The sequence below is a fragment of the Cricetulus griseus genome, assembly GCF_003668045.3.
Source record: "Cricetulus griseus strain 17A/GY chromosome 1 unlocalized genomic scaffold, alternate assembly CriGri-PICRH-1.0 chr1_0, whole genome shotgun sequence".
Taxonomy (NCBI): domain Eukaryota; kingdom Metazoa; phylum Chordata; class Mammalia; order Rodentia; family Cricetidae; genus Cricetulus; species Cricetulus griseus.
This window is the reverse complement of record NW_023276806.1, coordinates 258,567,512-258,586,233: the sequence shown is the minus strand read 5'-3', so window position 1 is coordinate 258,586,233 and position 18,722 is coordinate 258,567,512. Positions and strand designations below refer to the sequence as shown.

Sequence of the window (18,722 nt, the reverse complement as noted above, 5' to 3'; positions counted from 1 at the left end):
ACCCAGACCTTGTACACCTAACCTGAGCTAACTGCACATCGTACTTTTAGTGGGCCAGGACATGAGATCAAGTATGGAATTATCTCTTGTGTCAATTTGGCACAACCTAGAATCACTCAGGAAGAGAAAACTTCAGCTGAGAAGACGCCTCCACGTCACAGCCAGCAGACAAGCCTTCGGTGTGTTTTACTGATGGGAGACTGATGAGGAAAGGTCCAAGCCCACCATGTGGGTGGTACCACCCCTAGCCAGATGGTCCTGGACCGTGTAAGGAAGCAGACTGAGCAACTCATGAAGAGCTAGCCAGTAAGCAGCACCCCTCCACGGCCTTGGCATGAGTTCTTGCCTCTAGGTTCCTGCCCTGAGTTCCTATTCTGACTTCCCTGTATGATAAGGGCCTCAAGCTATAACATGAAATAAACTCATTCCTCAAGTTGTTTTTGCTCATGGTGTTAATCATAGTATTAGAGACAGAAATTAACACAGATGCTCAAGCTGTACTAGAATGAATTATATAATGACTATCAGACCAAAATATTAGAGCATCTTCTGAGGTACTGGAGCTGGAGAGATGGCTCAGTGATTGACAGCTCTTGCTGCTCTTCCAGAAGACCCAGGTTTGACTCCCAGACAGAAGCTCCAATGCCCTCTTCTGGCCTATGAAGGCACTAGGCACATATACAGTTCTTATACTTATACACATGCAGGCAAAACACTCATACACACAAATTAATTAAAAACAAAAATACAGGCTCCTAAGCACTAAATATGGAATTCTTGATGGAATAAGTCAAGGTACGCAGGAAACTTATGTATATTTTTAAGCCAGTTGGATACACCATAAATATTAACAGTTCAGTAAGTTACAATATGTGATGGGTTTTAAAAAATTCCTAGCTCAGTATCTGGCCAGGATCAAAGGTTCCACAACACAGTGAGCAGTGGAGAGAAGAGTGCTTCAGAATGCTTTCTTAAAGGACATCAATAAGCCATCCAGGAAAACAACAAGAGGTCGTGGAATCCAAACAATGAAAGAAATGTCTGGAACTCATGGATTAACATCCCATGTCTTCGAATGCCCAGGTAATTATCAAATAAAGGAACTTTTACCTCACCTGAAGATTAGGAGTTTACCCTTTAAATTTTGCAAAATTTAATTTCTGTAGGCTTTGGCAAAAAAAAAAAATGCAAAATAACCTTCTAGCTACAGAGCATAGCTCAACATCCATCAGCATGCAAGTGTTCTCCAGAGGCTTGTTAAGCTAGCAGCCTAATCCAATGTATTCACTCCATTACAGTAAAGTACAAACAGAACCACAGTTGAGCCAAGAAAAACTGACAGCAACAGTAACTGGCAATGATAATATATCCCAGCTTTGATAATTGGGCAATATTATAAATGGAGAACTTGGAATGAAGTTTGGTCTGGCAGACAGTGACCTATGAAACACTTTAAAAGATTACCACACATGCATCCTATACTGTGTGTCATTCAAGCCACATACTCTTGAAGCAATAAGTAAAAATAAAAATACTATCTGTTCTTGTACAATTAATTATAAATCAACCGTTAAAAACGAATGTCGGTAACTATGGGAAGTGTTTCTGTCAAAAAGAAAAATATGGTATGTGATTCCAGTGAACAAAACGGTCCTGAGAACTGCTGGCAAGGGTCAAATGGAGGTGTCCGCTCCACCAAAAACAGGACTGGGGTTCCTTTCTGGACTCTCTACTGCCTAAGGGAGCCACCACGGGTACCTGCAGCACACTGGGAGCTCTGCTCCATTCTTGGCCATCTTTACTCTAAGAAGGATAGAATAGTCAGGAAAAAAAAAAAAAAAAAAAAAAGGAAGTGAGGCTGGGTGGTGGTGGTGCACGCCTTTAATCCTAGCACTCAGGAGGCAGAGGCAGAGGCAGAGGCAGAGGCAGAGGCAGAGGCAGAGGCAGAGGCAGAGGCAGAGGCAGAAGGATCTTTGTGAATTCAAACCCAGCCTGGTCTACACAGCAAGTTCCAGGACAGCCAGAGAAACCCTGTCTCAAAAAAACTGGAAGAGTGAGGTGAGGAAGCAACTGTATGACTGTGAGTTACATGGGTAAAGACGGGAAATATAGAAAATACATTGCTAAGCAGAGGAAATTAAAACCATGATCCCCAGGAAAATCCACAGAGGCTCAAGACAACTGGTGATGCAAAAAAGACATTAATTAATATTTTGTGCTTACAAAACAGGGAGTCCAGATGCTAGTAGAGACCAGTGTGTGTCCCACTGAGCAGTTCAGAGGACTCTTTACAGGTTAAGGAGAAAGTTTAATGCAGGGCACAGAGCACCACTGTTGTAGGAAACTCAGCATGTTGCTCTCTGGGAAACCAGGAGGCTCACAGAGTGATCACCATGGCACAAGCTACAGTCACTGCCAACCATCAAGTTGGTGTCACACAGGCAGCCTGGATTATGACAGCTTCAGAAAGACAACTTTTGACTGTGCCTATATTTAAAAAAAAAAAAATCACAAAATTTCTTGTTTAATATGTTGGGCTCTGTGCATGCTGGTTTTATGTCAACTTGACACCAAACTAGTCATCTGAAAGGAGGAAACCTGAATTAAGAAAAATGCCTCATAAGATCAGCTGTAAGGAATTTTCTTAATTAGTGACTGATGGGGGAGGGTCCAGCCCATTGTGGGCGGGGGCATCCCTGGGATGGTGGCCCTGGGTTCCGTAAGAAAGCAGGTTGAGCAAGTCAAGCAAAACAAGCCAGTAAGCAGTACCCTCCATGGCCTCTCATCAGCTCCCGCGTCCAGGTTCCTGCCCTGTGAGTTCCTGCCCTGGTTCCTTCAGTGATGAACTGTGATGTCGAACTGTAAGCCAAATAAACCCTTTCCTCCCCAACATGGTGTTTCACCTCAGCAGTAGAAACCCTGACTAAAATAGACTCTGGGAAGCAAATGATCCCCAAGCTTAAGGAGCAGCACACACCCACCCACAATCTCAGCACTTGGGAGGCTAAGAAAGGAGTGTCTCAAGTTGGAGATCAGCCTGGGTTATATACAGCAAGACCCTGTCTCACAAAAGGATCCTGAACAGCCTTTCAGCCAATCACTGCGTATGTTCTTTGATTTCCTTTGCTAACGTGAGTAACTTTCCCAAGACTCTTCATTACCCAGCGGTGTTTAACAACAGAGCAGCACCCTGCATTTGACGATGTATTTGCAGGGCTCTCTTCTAAAACGCCAACTTTCTCAATTTACTTTGTGATTTACAAGTGAATAATGCCTGGTGTAGCCTGCGGTTTATGATCAGGAAGTCTGCATAGTCTCTGCTTTTCCAGGGCTGTTTCTATGCTGGTATTAAAGGTGTCACACGCAATGCAAACCCACATGTGAAATGTCAACAACACTATGAAATGCTATTCCCAACAAGCAGACACTGCTTTGTGGTTGTTGTTGTTTGTTTGTTTGTTTAAATAGCAAATCCAACAGAGCAGTGGATTTTCCTGGGGAAACTACTGATTTCAGCTCTGTGAAGTTGAAGACTTGTAACAAATTTGCAGTCCTACTTCACGGTAACCCAGTGGTTCTCAACCTTCCTAATACTGTGATCCTTTAATACAGTTCTTCATGTTGTAGTGACCATCCCCAACATAAAATTATTTTTCTTGCTATTTCATAACTTGTAATTTTGCTACTGTTATGAATTGTAATGTAAATATCTTGTGTTTTTTCATGGTCTTAGGTAACTCCTATGAAAGTTTCACTGGATAACTTCAAGAGGTCATGACCTACCAGTTGAGAACCACTGCTGTATCCTGTAAAAATCAGGACTACATAAAAGGATGCCATTAACGATCATTCACATTTCATTTCAAAGTGAAGTATCAGAATTCTGAATTTTTTCAGTCTTCTATAGTTGTCGAGCATATCAAAAGCCTATGTTGAAGATATCGCACAGTGCAATCAATTCCACAGGCGGTCAGGCTACTGAGACTCAGGGAAGAAGACAGCACTGGCATAGAGACAAGCATCGCTCTCCAGAACTCAAAACCCAAGGCAAAACAAATATGAAAAATAGCATTTATCCTTTTCCTTCAAGTAGAGAACAATCTACTCTAAAAGGTTTTGTTAAAGCAGCTGTCATGGCTGGTTATTTTTGGTCCTGCTCCCAACAAGCCTTCGCTGCCTGTAGTTAAACCATGTGCTAAAGCATCGATTAGAAAAAAATGGAGTGTCAACGAGTCAGTCAGCTAAAATTGCCAGAAACTCAATAATCAAATATTCTACTATCGCCCTTCCAAGGTAACTGCAAAACATTAAAACACAAAAATAGGCACTCCTCGAGCAGATTTATAACACTTCAATTTTCTTGCTTAATTAACATGACATTTACATAACAGTATCTAATTAATTTTCAACGAAAGGCACTGCGGGCTTATTAGAAATGTATCATCCATTTCTACCCAGCTGGTCAATTTCACTCCATCATAACCCACACTGTTTACTGTGCAGCAGCTGACTCTTCCAGCTCACCATTCTAAAGGTGACCTCAGACAGCTCCAACAGCCGTAATTCTCCACTCTCTCTGAAATTCAGGACTGATGAAGCCTTTCAAAGAGGTATGGAGACCTGAGCAAGGCAAACACAGACCTCCACCTTTCTGTGGTCAGGTTAAAAAGAAAAACTTACAAAAATACTCACACAATCTACTTCTTGAGTAATAAAGTAGTCACCCTCTGAATGCCTTCAACATGTATGTAGTGATTTTAAAGTAGCAAAGAACAGATAGTAATAACCACCAGGGACAGACCGGGCTGCAGAAGAACCAGTCGCCTTTTCAGAAAAGTCCCCCCCACACCTTCCACAATCACCTCCCACCTGCAATTCATGAGTTAGTATAACCAGAAGGGGAATGCCTAATCTGTCTATATAACTGGGTTTGAAAAGTTCTGCTGATTAAAAACAAGTAAACATAAATATATAATGGGTGGGAATCTAATCTTACAGAAAACCAGCACAGATGAGGGCCTCACATTTCTCCAAATGAAACTTCTAAACTGAACCATTTGTAAGTCTTAATACAGAACTTAGGTGCTGATCTCTGTCAGAAATCCTAATCTTAACTTGCTGTATGACCTCTCATAATTCCCTAATTTAGATCTGAATGGTATAAGGAGATTTTCAAAGTAGGCCAGGCCTTGCTATTGGTCACTTACTGATTATGTTCAACAAAATAATATGACTATGGAATCCCACCTCCCTAATAATTACAGTAACACACATCTCTGCAAACACCGGGAAATGTGTGTGCAGTTACCACCCACCATGTTTGCTCACAATAAAAATTTCCCCACAACACCTTCCCATGGAGCAGGGCCAGGAGCACAGGAGTGCTCCTCACGTGCCCAGACTCATGTATACTCCAAGGAGCACTAAAGGCAGCCACACTGGGATCAGAGGAGCTGTGAAAGGATCACGGCCTCCTGGCCTGAATAGCACTGAGGCTGGAGCCTCACAGGCAGAGGCAGTCTAAGCCATTCACATACCAAGTGTTCAAAGACAGTTCTACACCAGATGAAAACAATCCAAGCTAAAAACCATGGGACAAATGGAAGATCTGTCATACTAAGTAAAACAGTTGTTTTTTTTTTTTTTTTTTTACCACATTTACATGCTATCTGAAATCTAAAAACACAAAAATATTGTTTCACTTAAATTAACAAAACAGTTACATGTGAATATAAGAATATCTTTTATGAAACACAACTATTTTAAAAAACTTAGGCTCCCAGGTTGAAGATGGCATTCACATTTTGCACCTGTATTTGCTGCAGTGTCCCTAACAAAGGGACACCTCTTACACAGACCAGTAAGGAGTTAGATTGACCTCCGAGACCCTGGGAGGGACCCAACAGGTTCTCAGACCCCAGTTGACATCTTCTGGCACAGAACACAACAGTGAACCCTTAAGGTTAATGGATTTCTCCAATTCTTCCGCATTTCTCTTAAGCCAGCCCTTTCACTGTGTAAGTAAACTATTTCTTAATCTAAAACTATGTTAACATGTAAGCGATTAAAGTCAAGAGACATAAATCCATAGTCACCATTTTCAATCAGGGCACTGTTTTTGCTGTTTATCTAGGATGGCTACAATGTTTCATTGAACTCAACTGGTTCTATGTAAGAAGCTAACAGGGCTCAGAGGTTAAGAGCACTTCTTGCCCTTGCAGAGGACCTGGGTTTGGTTCCCAGTACCTCCATGGTGGTTAGTCATGACTGTTAACTCCAGTACTAGAGCAATCTGATGCCTTCTGGCCTTCACAGACACTTCCAAGTACATGGCACACATGCATACACGCAGGCAAAACACATAACATAAAAGTAAATAAAATAAAAACATAGGTAGTAAGATTCTTCTCCTCAATCTTGTCTGCACTGGAATTGCACGAAGTTGCTGAACCCTCTTCAGAAGAGGACATGCCTTGTGTGTGCTCTTCCTAAGAGGCACCAGGAAGAATGAAACAAGACATCTGTCCAGACCACAGGTGCTGCTATCCCATGGAATTTAAAAAAGAACCAAGGACACAGGGGCACTTCTCTACCTCACTGCTCAGTCTCTCCAAAGCATACTGTCCTAGCAGTAGCAGTGTGTCAAGAATGGCACTGAATAAGAGGCACCACACACAGTGCACACTGCCAGGGCTTAGGGAATTTTTCTTTGCCATGAATGACTAGAAATGTCACAATTTGAATTATGTAGTCAAAGGGTTGTACTGGTATTTGGTAACTTTAAAGTGGCACCCAGTGATGGACTGACAAGTGAAATGCCTTATGAGGCAATGGGGTAAACGAGTACGAGATGAAGTCATATGGCTGGGTTTTTGTCCTGGCAGACCTGAGTTTTCAGGGAAAGTCATAAACACAAAATATATTCCTAAAAAGTTAAAAATCATCACTTTTTAACATATTCAAGTAGGGACCTCTCTCAGTATTGTTCACCCAAACATTTTGCCATAACTAAAGCTTGGGTTTAGTTTCAAGTTATCAGTGTCATCCATTTCCTGTACCTACTCAAAACAAAAACATGACACCTGCAAAGGCTAAGCTGGTATGACATGACACATTGTTCACTGTGACCTTTACCTTCAGACAAGTGCAGAGCATTTAATCTAGGGAGAGGACCCTCTGAGCCGCTGCATGTGAAAAACTGGTTAATGGCAAGAGTGCATTAACAAGGAACCAGGTCTGCAGTAACTGGAGTAACTTGACACAGTCTTACAGTCATCAGAGAAGACTATGAAACAAACCTTCTAGGTTCCAGGCCTCAGAAACCCTGAACGTAAGTATTAGAAGCTTACTAGTCTTTTATCCTGTAGAGAGGAATCTAAAAGGGGCGATTCTGAAGACAAAAGAAAGACCCATGAGCAGAAACTTCCCCAACAAGAGGCACAGAGTGAGACAGGCAGAGACTTGCTACTAATACTCTGATGAACTGTCACATTGCATACACAAACTCAAATTTATTACTGGTAGGATTACTGAATCCTACCAAACATTAAATAGCAGCTATTTAAAATTCAAACAATGAGACCTCTAATGTATCAAAACATAAAGTAGGTTTTTTTGTTTGTTGTTTTGTTTGAGACAGTGTTTCTCTGTGTAGCCCTAGCTATCTACATACCTCTGCCTCCAAAGTGCTGGAATTAAAGGCATGTGCCATCACTACCACCCAGCCATATAAAGTAGTGCTAAGAAAATACTGAAATTAGCAATAAAACTTCTCTACATATTTACAGTAAGAATTGACTGAGCACTGCCTGGACAAGCACCATGAGAGAAGCCCTCTGAAGTTGAGTAGAGCAGTATAAACAGAGGGCTTTGCTTCTGCTGGAACCTGAGACTCGGGGGGGGGGGGGGGAGAGAGAGAGAGAGAGAGAGAGAGAGAGAGAGAGAGAGAGAGAGAGAATGAGAATATATATCCAAGTCTAAAAGGTAACAATAAAGATGGTTTGAGAGCAAGTGACAGATGAGTTCCAGGAGTTCCTTAAAGGAAACAGTCAGGGTAAAGGAATGATTCTGAGCCTCAGAGAGCATGAATGGAATGAGTGCCAGGTGATTTCTGAGCAAAGAAAAGCCTCAGTTTGGTTCAGAAGCAAGCACTAGATCAGCCACACTGAGGGCTATGGAGGAGGACATCTAAGACTAAGAGGACAAGAATTTGGGAGGGTGATGTGTTGGGAAATGGAGGATTTGGGGAGAGGGGAAAAATGAGAAGTGGATGTGATCAAAATACACTGCATACGTGCATACAATTTTCAAAGAATAAAAGTATTACTTAAATCTGGATGCCCACACTGGAAGTGGTCTAAGTCAACAAGAGAATTCCTTTTCTAACATGACTACCACTGGCAACTTCATCTGGGCAGGTTGTTTTGTACTAGGAAAAAACAGAAGCAAGAAGAAAGATTCAAGATATAATCCTATTTAAAAAACAAAAACAACAACACAGTGGCAATAGCAACTTCCCAGACTTAAAATGTTTCCAGTCAATCAACTACTTACAGGATAATAAACAAAGGCAAAGGAGGAACCATAAACAACACTTAAAATTTAGGGCTGGGGAGATGGGTGGTTCAGTGAGTAAAATGCTTGCTCTGTCAACATGAGAACCAGAGTTTAGGTTCCCTAGCACCACTTAAAAGTAGGGTTGCCACAGGAGCCTGCTTATAATTCCAGCATGCAAAGGCAGGCAGACACAATCCCTGGAACAAGCTGGCTAGCTAGACTAGCAGAGCAGGTGAGTTCTGGGTGCATGATTCTGCCTCAACATACAAGACAGAGCACCAACTGAAGATGTCAATCTTGGGTCTCCACACACAGTCCACCCACCAAACACCAAAATATGCACATTTGCCCATGCATCATGCAAGCATATCCCCCACCACACACAGTCATCTGTAGTTTGTATACTTGTTGTAATAATATATTTTAAAGTTTAAAGTACCTTTAGAAGAATTTTTTTAAATTAAGAATAACATGTAATTTTTTTTCTCAATAATTTAGAAACCTAGATAAATGGGCAATGTTGTATGTAATACAATAGTCCCCCTTATTTGTAGGGCTATCCTTCAAGATTTCCCAAAAGATACCCTGGAACTGTAGACAGCATCAAACTCTGTATCACTGTGTTTTTCCTAGACATATCCACAATGAAGTTTAATTCATAAGTAAGGCCCAGTAATAGATTAACAGGAGTAATAGTGGACTGGATAGGAGTGAGTCATTGGGGTTATATGGTTATTAGTGAACACACTGAAGGCTACCGTGGCATAAGCACTAGATCATGCTGATAAGCGAGACTCTGATGTCTGCAGGGAGCAACACACACAGCATGGTCAAGTAGGCAAAGGAAGGACTCCCAGGCAGGAGAACGTGGGACACAACAAAATACACAATTGGAGAACTGTTCACTTCTACAATTTCCATTTTTATATTTAGCAAAGACTTATTATCCAGACTATATGAGGCATTCCTACACATGAGCAAGACGGGGGTAGCTAAATAAGCAAAGAACACAGACAGGCAAATTTAGTGATTCCTGTTAACCCAGAATTTAAAGATGCTGTCATACTTCATGAGACTACTTGAAGAGCATCAGGTGAGGAACTTGAAAACGATGGTTTTGCTTTAATTGGGCTCTTGCTTTGACAAGTTAAAGGGCAAATGGCATTGCAGGTATGTGAACAAGGTGGAGCAGAAACCAACAGTCTCTATAAGCAAGTCCTGCAGCCTGACAAAAACTATCTTACAGATCATCCACAGCGACTCCTGACTGAGAGCTATTTGATTCAATAAAGTACATAATGGACATTACTAAACTGCATTGCAAAGTATCAATCTTTTCAGAACAAGGCCCCAGTGAAAGCAGCATGCTTTGTAGAACCAGCCTTAGGATTAATAAATAAACACACTACAGAAAAAAAGCTTTAAATTAAAATCAAGAGACATTTAAAGTTTGGGCATTCTTTATTAGGGGAGAGAATCTTCCACTTTGAGACTATTATATATCAGAAAAGCTCCATCTGTTGTATAATTATCTCTGATAAACGGCTTGATGCTTGGAGCTTCATTAGAGAAAAGGGAAGAGAAAGGCACACACAGAGAGAACTGTAAATAAATCGTTCCTCCATATTTCACTTAAAACCAGCCCAGCAGGAAGTCATAAAATATTTTTAATAGGTAATATTTTCCAAACACTTTACTGGAAGCTGCTAGCCTGTTCTGTCCAATATCCACCCTCCTACAGAAGCCAGTCTAAAAAGGGGCACACTGGCTCCCTTTAGAAATTATTAGAAATTTAATTGGAAAATCAAATAAAAGCTTATCAACTTGGTGGCAGTGATACTCACTTTGCAGAGAGCAGATCAGGCTTCCCTAGAATCAACAACAGGCTATAAAGGACACAGTAAAAGAAAGGAAAGGCATTACAACCTAGGGATGATGATTAACTTCTATAGTTCTAACACTCGGGAGGTGACGACAGGAGGATTGCAAAGCTGAAACAAGTCCAAGTTCACTGGTGAGATTTGATAACACCCATCTCCATTTTTTAATCCCTGGTGAGCTAAGGCATTACCAGAAACCAGTTTCCAGGGAAGCAAAGTGCACCCTGCTCTACTAAAAATAATTTAGGCACAACTCAAGAATGTTCTCATAGCTGCATTCTGGGAATTGATGCCATATATTAAAGGAAAACTCAAGAGTCTGAGACCAGCCTGGGCAACTTGTCTTAGTTAGGGCTTCTACTACTAACACAATACCAGGACCAAAAGCAAGCTGAGGAGGAAGGGTTATCTGGTTTACACTTCCACATTGCAGTTCATTACTGGAGGGAGCCAGGAACTCAATCAAGCAGGGCAGGAACCTACAGGCAAGAATTGATTCAGGGGCCATGGAGGGTGCTGCTTACTGGCTTGTTCCCCGTGACTTTCTTGCTTAGAATTTCTTATAGAACCACCAGCCCAGGTATGGCCCCACCCATAATGGGGTGGGCCCTCCCACATCAATCACTAATTAAAAAAAAAGCCTTACAGCTGATCTTATGGAGGCATTTTCTCATTTGAGGTTTCCTCTTTTCAGATGACTCTAGCTTGTGTCAAGGTGACATAAGACTTGGCAGCACAGCAACACAATGAGACCCTGTCACAAAGCAAAGCCAAACAATGCAAAAGCCAAACCATACAAAGACTTGAATCAAACAATGTGATGAGATAACTTAAGGAGCTAGAAAAGCAACAAACCAATCAGAAATTATTAAGGAGAGGAGGAACCAAAGCAGAAACAAACTTAAGACTGGTGGGGGGGGCACAAGAAAGTAAAAATCAGTAATATTAAAAAATAAGGAGGAAATTATAGTCAAATAAAATCAGAGACAATAAAAGGAGATTTTTATTACAAATGATGACCTAGAAATACAAAGGACTACTAAGAGCCATTACAAGTAACTATTTACCCACAATCTGAAAAAACCTAAAAAGATGGATACAATTCTAGATTAAACCATGGAAAATAGAAAATCTAAATTAACCAACAATGAATATAACACCAAACATTCTCAACCCACTCCAATATCTTAAAGGGGAAGGAAATCTCTAAAACTCATGTGTAACATTTTATTACCTCAACACCCAAACCAGAAAAGGACACATACACAAAAAGAAAATTAATGACTACTAGTTTTGATGGACATAACCTGTAAACTGGGTGATATTTATGATTTAATAAAGCCACTGGAGATCAAAATACAAAGCTAGCCACAGCCACAGAGCCAGACAGTGGTGGCACACACCTTTAATCCCAGGACTCAGGAGACAGAGGCAGGTGGATCTCTGTTAGTTCAAGGCCACCCTGAGCTACACAAAACTGGTCCAGTCTAAAAGAGAAACAGCTCACACAAAGAAGATCTCAGCACTTGGGATCCCGAGCCTTTAATCCCAGCTCTAGAGAGGTATTTAAGATAGGAGTGAGGCATTCAGTATTCACTCCCAGAGATTTAGTCTCCAGCCACACTGAGGACAGGACAGCCCTTCTAGCCCGAGGTAGAGGGAAGAGCTAGTGGCCGGCTACTTTGTTCCTTTGATCCCATATCCGGCTCTGAGTTTTTATTATTTGTGTTACAGTAAACCTTCTTAATACTAGCAATCGCAACCCACAGCACATCAGAAAGGTTATAAACCATGACCAAGAGACCCAGCCTCTGGGCACAGATGGCTCCACATGTGCAAGCCAACAAGTCTGTGCATCACACCAGCAGAGCAGGGGACAGCAGTCAAAGAAAAGATAGTTAATAAAATTCAATATCCTAACTAGGCATGGTGGTTTACTGAGGGAGGAGGGCTGTTGTGAGCTTCATTCAGCTTCAGACCAATAGGGTTAGAGAGTGAGACTCTGAAAAGACAATGACAAAACCATTTTCCACAATAAAATCTGATTAATTAGGAATAAAGAAATATTGTATCACAATACAATTAAGGCCATGTGTGCCAAACACACAACCCAGCAAACAACAAACAATGGTGAAAAGTCAACTCTACTTCCCCTGGGATCTGAAGACAGACGAGGGGGCTAGTACCATCTCTACATGGAACTGTAAGTTCTAGCCAAAGCAATCAGACAGACCATCCAAACCAGAAAGGAGGAAGGAAAATTAGATAGTATGACCTCATAGGTAGAAAGTCCTCAAGCCTTCACCCAAAACCATTAAAATTGACAAATTCAATAAATGTTCAGGACACAAAAATCAATTAAAAAAAAACAGTAGTGTTTCTGCATCAATAAGAAATTTGCTGAGAAAGAACACAATCCATTCATAATAGATACAAAACAAAACAACAGAAGATCCAGAAATACAGCGCACGCCTTTAATCCCAGCACTCGGGAGGCAAAGGCAGGCGGATCTCTGTGAGACGAGGCCAGCCTGGTCTACAAGAGCGAGTGACAGGCTCCAAAGCCACAGAGAAACCCTGTCTCGACAAACCAAAGATCTAGAAATAAATTTAAGTATGTGTATGAGCTCTACAATGAAAATTATAAAACACCAATCAAAGAAACCCAAGAAGACACACAGAGAAAGGGGAGAGAAAGAAAAGATACCTCCTCTCAGAGAAAGATAGCCCATATTCATGGGCTAATCTCTCCCAAAATACTAACAACATCTATTTCTTCACAGAATTAGAAAACAAAACCAGAAAATTCTTAAGTAATTCACAAAGTATCCACAAAAGCCAAAGCAACTGTAAGCAAAAAGAACAGCCTAAAGGTATCATATACCCCCAAACCACCCACTCCCCAGTCAGCATGATACAGGCACAGACTAACAGGACAGAATAAAGAGCTTAGAGAAAGCACATACAGCCAGGTAGTTTTCCATTGCTGGGGGGGGGGGTATTAATCACTACTGTTTGCCATCCTCTGATTCAAAGTAACAAATATATTCAATGTCCCTGCTAAACAATAAATTCTTTAAAGATCTTCTTTGTTTTATATTCTCAATATAACTCATGAAAGGATTTAAATAAATATTTGCTCCTTGCTAACCCCCCCAACAAATTAGTAGACTGGATAGCATTAACTACTACATCTTTAAATATTCATTATACTTGAAACACTAAATTCCAAGTTTAAGCAAAGTATGAGAGGCAAAAATTGCTATGTCATAATATCTTTCTAAATTTGAACAAATATTATGAGTTACAGTTGTGCCCCAAAAGAAATAGTTCTAGCATTGTAAAGTCTAACTTAACAGTATCTTTACATATCACATACAAAAGAGTAACAAGAGGACCAATGGTACGGCTCAATAGTTAGAGGTACTCATACACAGGCTCCACTAACTGGGTCCAATCCCCAGGCCCCACAATCTAACAGTACATGCCAGCTGTATGGGTCCTCACCTTCTACATGTATGCATGTACTTGCACAACACAGCAACAGCCACTAAAATATTAAACAAAAATAAAAGAAAGTATGTTCTGTTTTTTTTTTTTTTAATCCAAGTGTTTTTATCTGTGTTTTTATTATCCAAGTTAAACACTAGTCAAGGCCAGTTAGCAGAGGCAAAGTTCAAGCTAAGGCCCCTGGATTCTAAATGCTTACTATCCTTTAGAATTCTCTACAGACTTAGAAAGCAGAGTCTCTGGGCTTCCTTCTGTATGGACAAATTAAATTAAGCCCAGGGAAGATAATACAGACAAAGTGTTCTTTAAATCCTCAGCAGAGGATGGTGAGATAGATAGCTCAGTGGGTCCAGGCACTTGTCACTAAGCTTGAGGACCTGAGTTCCACTCCTGGGACCCTGGTGGAAGCAGAGAATGGACTCCTGGAAGTTGTTCTCTGCCCTTTGGATGCAGCATGGAAGTGTACCCACACACACAAATAAACCTTTTTAAAATGTATTACTTTTTCCTCCCATTCCCAACAGATTCTAGGTTGGTTCAAAAAAACATCATGTCCTTCTGCAAATGGCTATTTATTTCCTAAGACCTTGTATTCTATGCAATGGTTGACATTTCTTCTCTAACCTGCTGAGCACTAAATAAACAGAAACTAAAGTTAAGCACTCATGACCAAGGCACTCTTGCAAAGTGCCTGGCTATTCTATGACTCTTGCGTCTAGGGACTTACATTCCTCTTTACTCGGTGATGTTACATTCAGTTCTGTCGGAAGCGACTGCTGGCTGGGACTAAGAGTTGGCGTGGTTATGGAGGTATTGCTGTTGTCACTGGTGGTCTCTTCAGAAAACAAATCTGATTGGCTGTTACTTGTACTTGGGGCGGAATCATCGTCTGGTTGTTTCTTTTGAAAATCTAAAGAGAAAAGAAGGTAAGAAAGCTGGTTTAATTGAGGAACTTACAGGCAGCAGGCACTAGAAATATGTTAGTATCAAAGTTACATCCAACAGCAACAAAGGCTAATGTGGATAAGTAGAAGAAATGCACAGAAGTAAATCAATTAAAAAACAAACCAAAAATACAACCACATGCACGATTTTTAGAGAATGACGTAAACTTTAAATTTATAAATTAAAGCCCTTTCTTGTTAAGATGACGGTAGGCACTGATTTCAATACTGAACTTTGAAAACCAAAAGACACATGTCAGCATTTCAAGAGTAATCAGCAGAAAGCAGGAAAAAAGCATAAAAGTGATTGACACCAACAGGTGAGCGCAGAAGGGAGATGGCAGTACAGAAAATAGCATGAAAACCAGAAAACCCATTTAAAATGGCAGGAACTGGTGAGTACATGTATGTTATCAGAAATGAAGATAACTATAAAAGAAATGGACATAAGAGCAAAGGAAAAAACAGATGAAGAAAATGGGTTCCATTTAGTTTACAACAGACATAAAGACACAAGGAGGGTAGTTTTCTAGATAGTGACCTCTTTGATTTTTTTTTAAGTTGACAATGGGTACACAAATGTAATTGTTACAATATTCTCTGTATACTTTAAGTAGCTAACTCTTGTATGAAGTATGGACTGCATTTATCAATTTGAAGACATGATCTTTAGAATTCCACATGGTCTTACCTTGGAAGGAGAGAAGCCAAGCTATTATGTACTGAACCTTATTAGACCCTGCATCTTAACCTATTCTTAGCATAACAGCCAGCATCTATGACACAATGGGTGTGTCTACATAACTCATTCAGTTAATCCTCAGAAAACTCTGAAGCAGAAGTAACACTACTTAGTTTGTATGTAGTTAACAGCCAGTGTAGAGCAGAGCAATTTGAGTTGAAGACACAACTCATGGCCCCCACTCACAACACAGGGTGTAAATGGAAAGCACCAGCCTAGACCAGGAAAAGCCCTCCAGGCCAAGCCCCACCCATTTCCAGTACTGTTTCTTTTGTGTATTTCTCTTAGCCACTTTTCTTATTCAATGTTTTGACATTTTCAAAATGATTATTTATCTCAATATTATTGTATAGCATTTATCAAAAAGTGCTATAGATAGAATAAAGTATTTCCCTTTATATTTTATAACAAAGTATAAGAGATTTTTATACCATCTGATTCATACCCCTATGTCAAAGATTACTGTGTCTTTCCCACAACTGTGCACCACACAACTAGGAACTAGTTATAAGGCCTCAAACACATGAAACAGAATCTAGTAGACAGAAATGGAACCTGTTGCATTCCTCAGTTCCTCAAGACAGACACAAACTTACTGCAGCACAAGACCCTGTCTGTCCCACTAATGAAGCATCAGTTCTTCCTGCTGGCCCCATGCCTGCTTCAAAGCATCACTTTGCTCATTTGTTTCATCCAGCACCTACTTTCTGACTAACACCAAGAGAAAGCAGGGCTGGAGCAAGGGGACTGAAGCAGCCCAGAAGTCCACTCAGAAGGTAAAGGGGCAGAGTAAGACAAAAAGTGAAGGAAAAAAGGCAAATGAGGCCAGAGACTGCCTCCTAGAGTTTCTGTTTGAAGGCAGTGAGAGTGAAAGGCCCACAGACAGCTGCTGCTTCTGATTAGGGACTAAAAGTTTGGTTCACTTGTTTTTCTAAAATTCTGAAACAAATGGGAAAAACAGAAGTCTCCAAAACAAATCCATGACAGTACATGAGAAAATAATCAGGACTAACTACCCATGTTTTACTATACTGTGAATGGAGGTCTAAGTCTACCAATTAAACCTCTAGCCATTCTCTAAGCAAGGAGAGCACCTGGCAGGAAATCAGCTGGGAAGGAAGGAGGCTTGTTTTTAAAGGCTTGATATACAACGACAAATTCTCACAGAACAGCACCCACAGCCCACCACACCCATATCATTTACCAGCAAGATAGAAATACTCTGCTGAGTAATCACTGAGAAAATCCAAAGTTCAAAAGGAAACACTAAATTTACACATAATGCAAGTTATACACAAGCCTTGATGGGAGGATGGAGGAGGGAACCTGACCAAACCCTTGGACATAGATGTATGATGACAGAAGTCTCAGCAAAACTGAGCCTCCTGCCCCATTTTAGGCCTAAGCCAAAATATCATTAAAATTATTTCTTAATGATCTTTTTATATAATTCTTTTATGGTTTTTTAATCAACGAAGTAAACTGAGCTTAAATAAAATAGCTACAAGACACTGCTTCTTGTGAGTTTATAATCAGGTAATTAAAAAGAAAGAAGAGAATCATGGTTACACCCATCAGTCTTTCACAGCTTACAAAGGGTCACAAGACAAAAATGGGGCTTGAGAAATGTCAACTACCTAAGTGGACAGATAATTGAGATTCTCATGTTTTTCTCCCCTTTCCTACCCTGTCACTACCCTTCGCCTCTCTCTCATCATGAGCTGGTCAGCTGGTAAGGCTGCATGGTAAGGTAGTGGCCCGCTGTCAAATGTTCAGTTTCCACTAAGGTTGAGTAGCAGGCCAAGAGCTGTCGTCTTTAAAAGGGAAACTAGCTGAATACAGATGATGGTAGAACCTTGCTCCAAAATCCCAGTGTCTTCTGTGAATAACCATGTAAGGGTCTGAGCTCAGAAATCCTAGAAGGACTTTCTTTCTGATGTTTTTTACTGCTTGCTCATTGAATCTACTACCTTTATGGTTGCTGAATGGTTAACTGCTCTCGATCCCACTTCTGTGGAGCTGGGATCATGCTACAGGTCCTGTGCACACAGATGCCAGTTGAGCTACATCTCCAGCCCCAGAACATGCCAACTGTATTTAGCACCGTAGACAGAATAGCAACTAGGCTTAAAGAAAGTGTGCTGTCTTTCCCCCAGGGTCCTCCATGATGGTTGAGGGCAGAGGTCTCAGGGCAACATCAGTCTTTAGTGGTTTCAAGAACCTGAAGCTCAACAGCCCCAACATGAACTTGAATGGAGAGAAACTCCATTCAAAAAAGCCAGACTGGAGAAATGGCTGAGCAGTTAAAAGTATTTGTTACAATTCCAAAGGACCAAGTTCAATTCCCAGCACCTACACAGTGACTCACAAACATCTGTAACTATGGTTCCATGAGACGCAACACTCATAACTCTTGTGGGTTAGCATTTCTATACATGAATGCTCAAAGACCATGAATTTCTATTTTCATCATCAATAGAGTTGAGAAACTTACTACATCATCCCAATTTACTCAGTGAGATAATCTGGCTTGCTGTAACAAGGTTTCTCCATCACCACTGCAGACACTAAAACTGGGTATAAATAAAGGCAGATAGGACACCAAACAAAGTGTGGCTGGCGCCAGGAGCCGTGCATTCATTCTCCTAATACAGGGGGGCATGGTGGGGATGGACAGCTAGCTGCTGGAGCTGGGTCTTGGGCTGGGCTCACCATCACAGCAGTGCTGCTAGAGAAACCAAAATGCAGTGCTTACAGGAGGGGTTCTGCACAGTCCTGCATTTCCTCTCTAGTCTTTAGACCCCGACTGCCCTTCAGCACAGCTTTCATCTTCCTATTCCCATTGGAAGCTGTTGTTTATTTCATATCATAAAGTACTTCATGTTTCAAGCAGTTGTTTGGTTATTTCATACCATAAAGTACTTCATGTTTCAAGCAGTCAATTAAAGGAAAAAAAAAAGAAAAAACAGAATGTTGCCAAGAGTTTTGTCTCAACCCACTTACAAATAAAAATTCCTTTCCTGTATCTCAGAAGAGTGGTTCATGCAAGGCACTGCATAAAAACTTCCTTTAATAGAGGAGAGTTCTGAG

The 18,722-nt window shown here is 40.8% G+C and overlaps 1 protein-coding gene across 1 annotated transcript in view; it reads right to left on the bottom strand.

Annotated features, from left to right (window-relative positions):
- Zfand3 (zinc finger AN1-type containing 3) overlaps window positions 1–18,722 on the bottom strand; it is a 184,164-nt gene that overhangs the window by 42,721 nt on the left and 122,721 nt on the right. Inside the window, 1 exon segment of the mRNA XM_035450483.1 lies at window positions 14,674–14,856. Coding sequence (XP_035306374.1) covers window positions 14,674–14,856 — 183 coding nt within the window.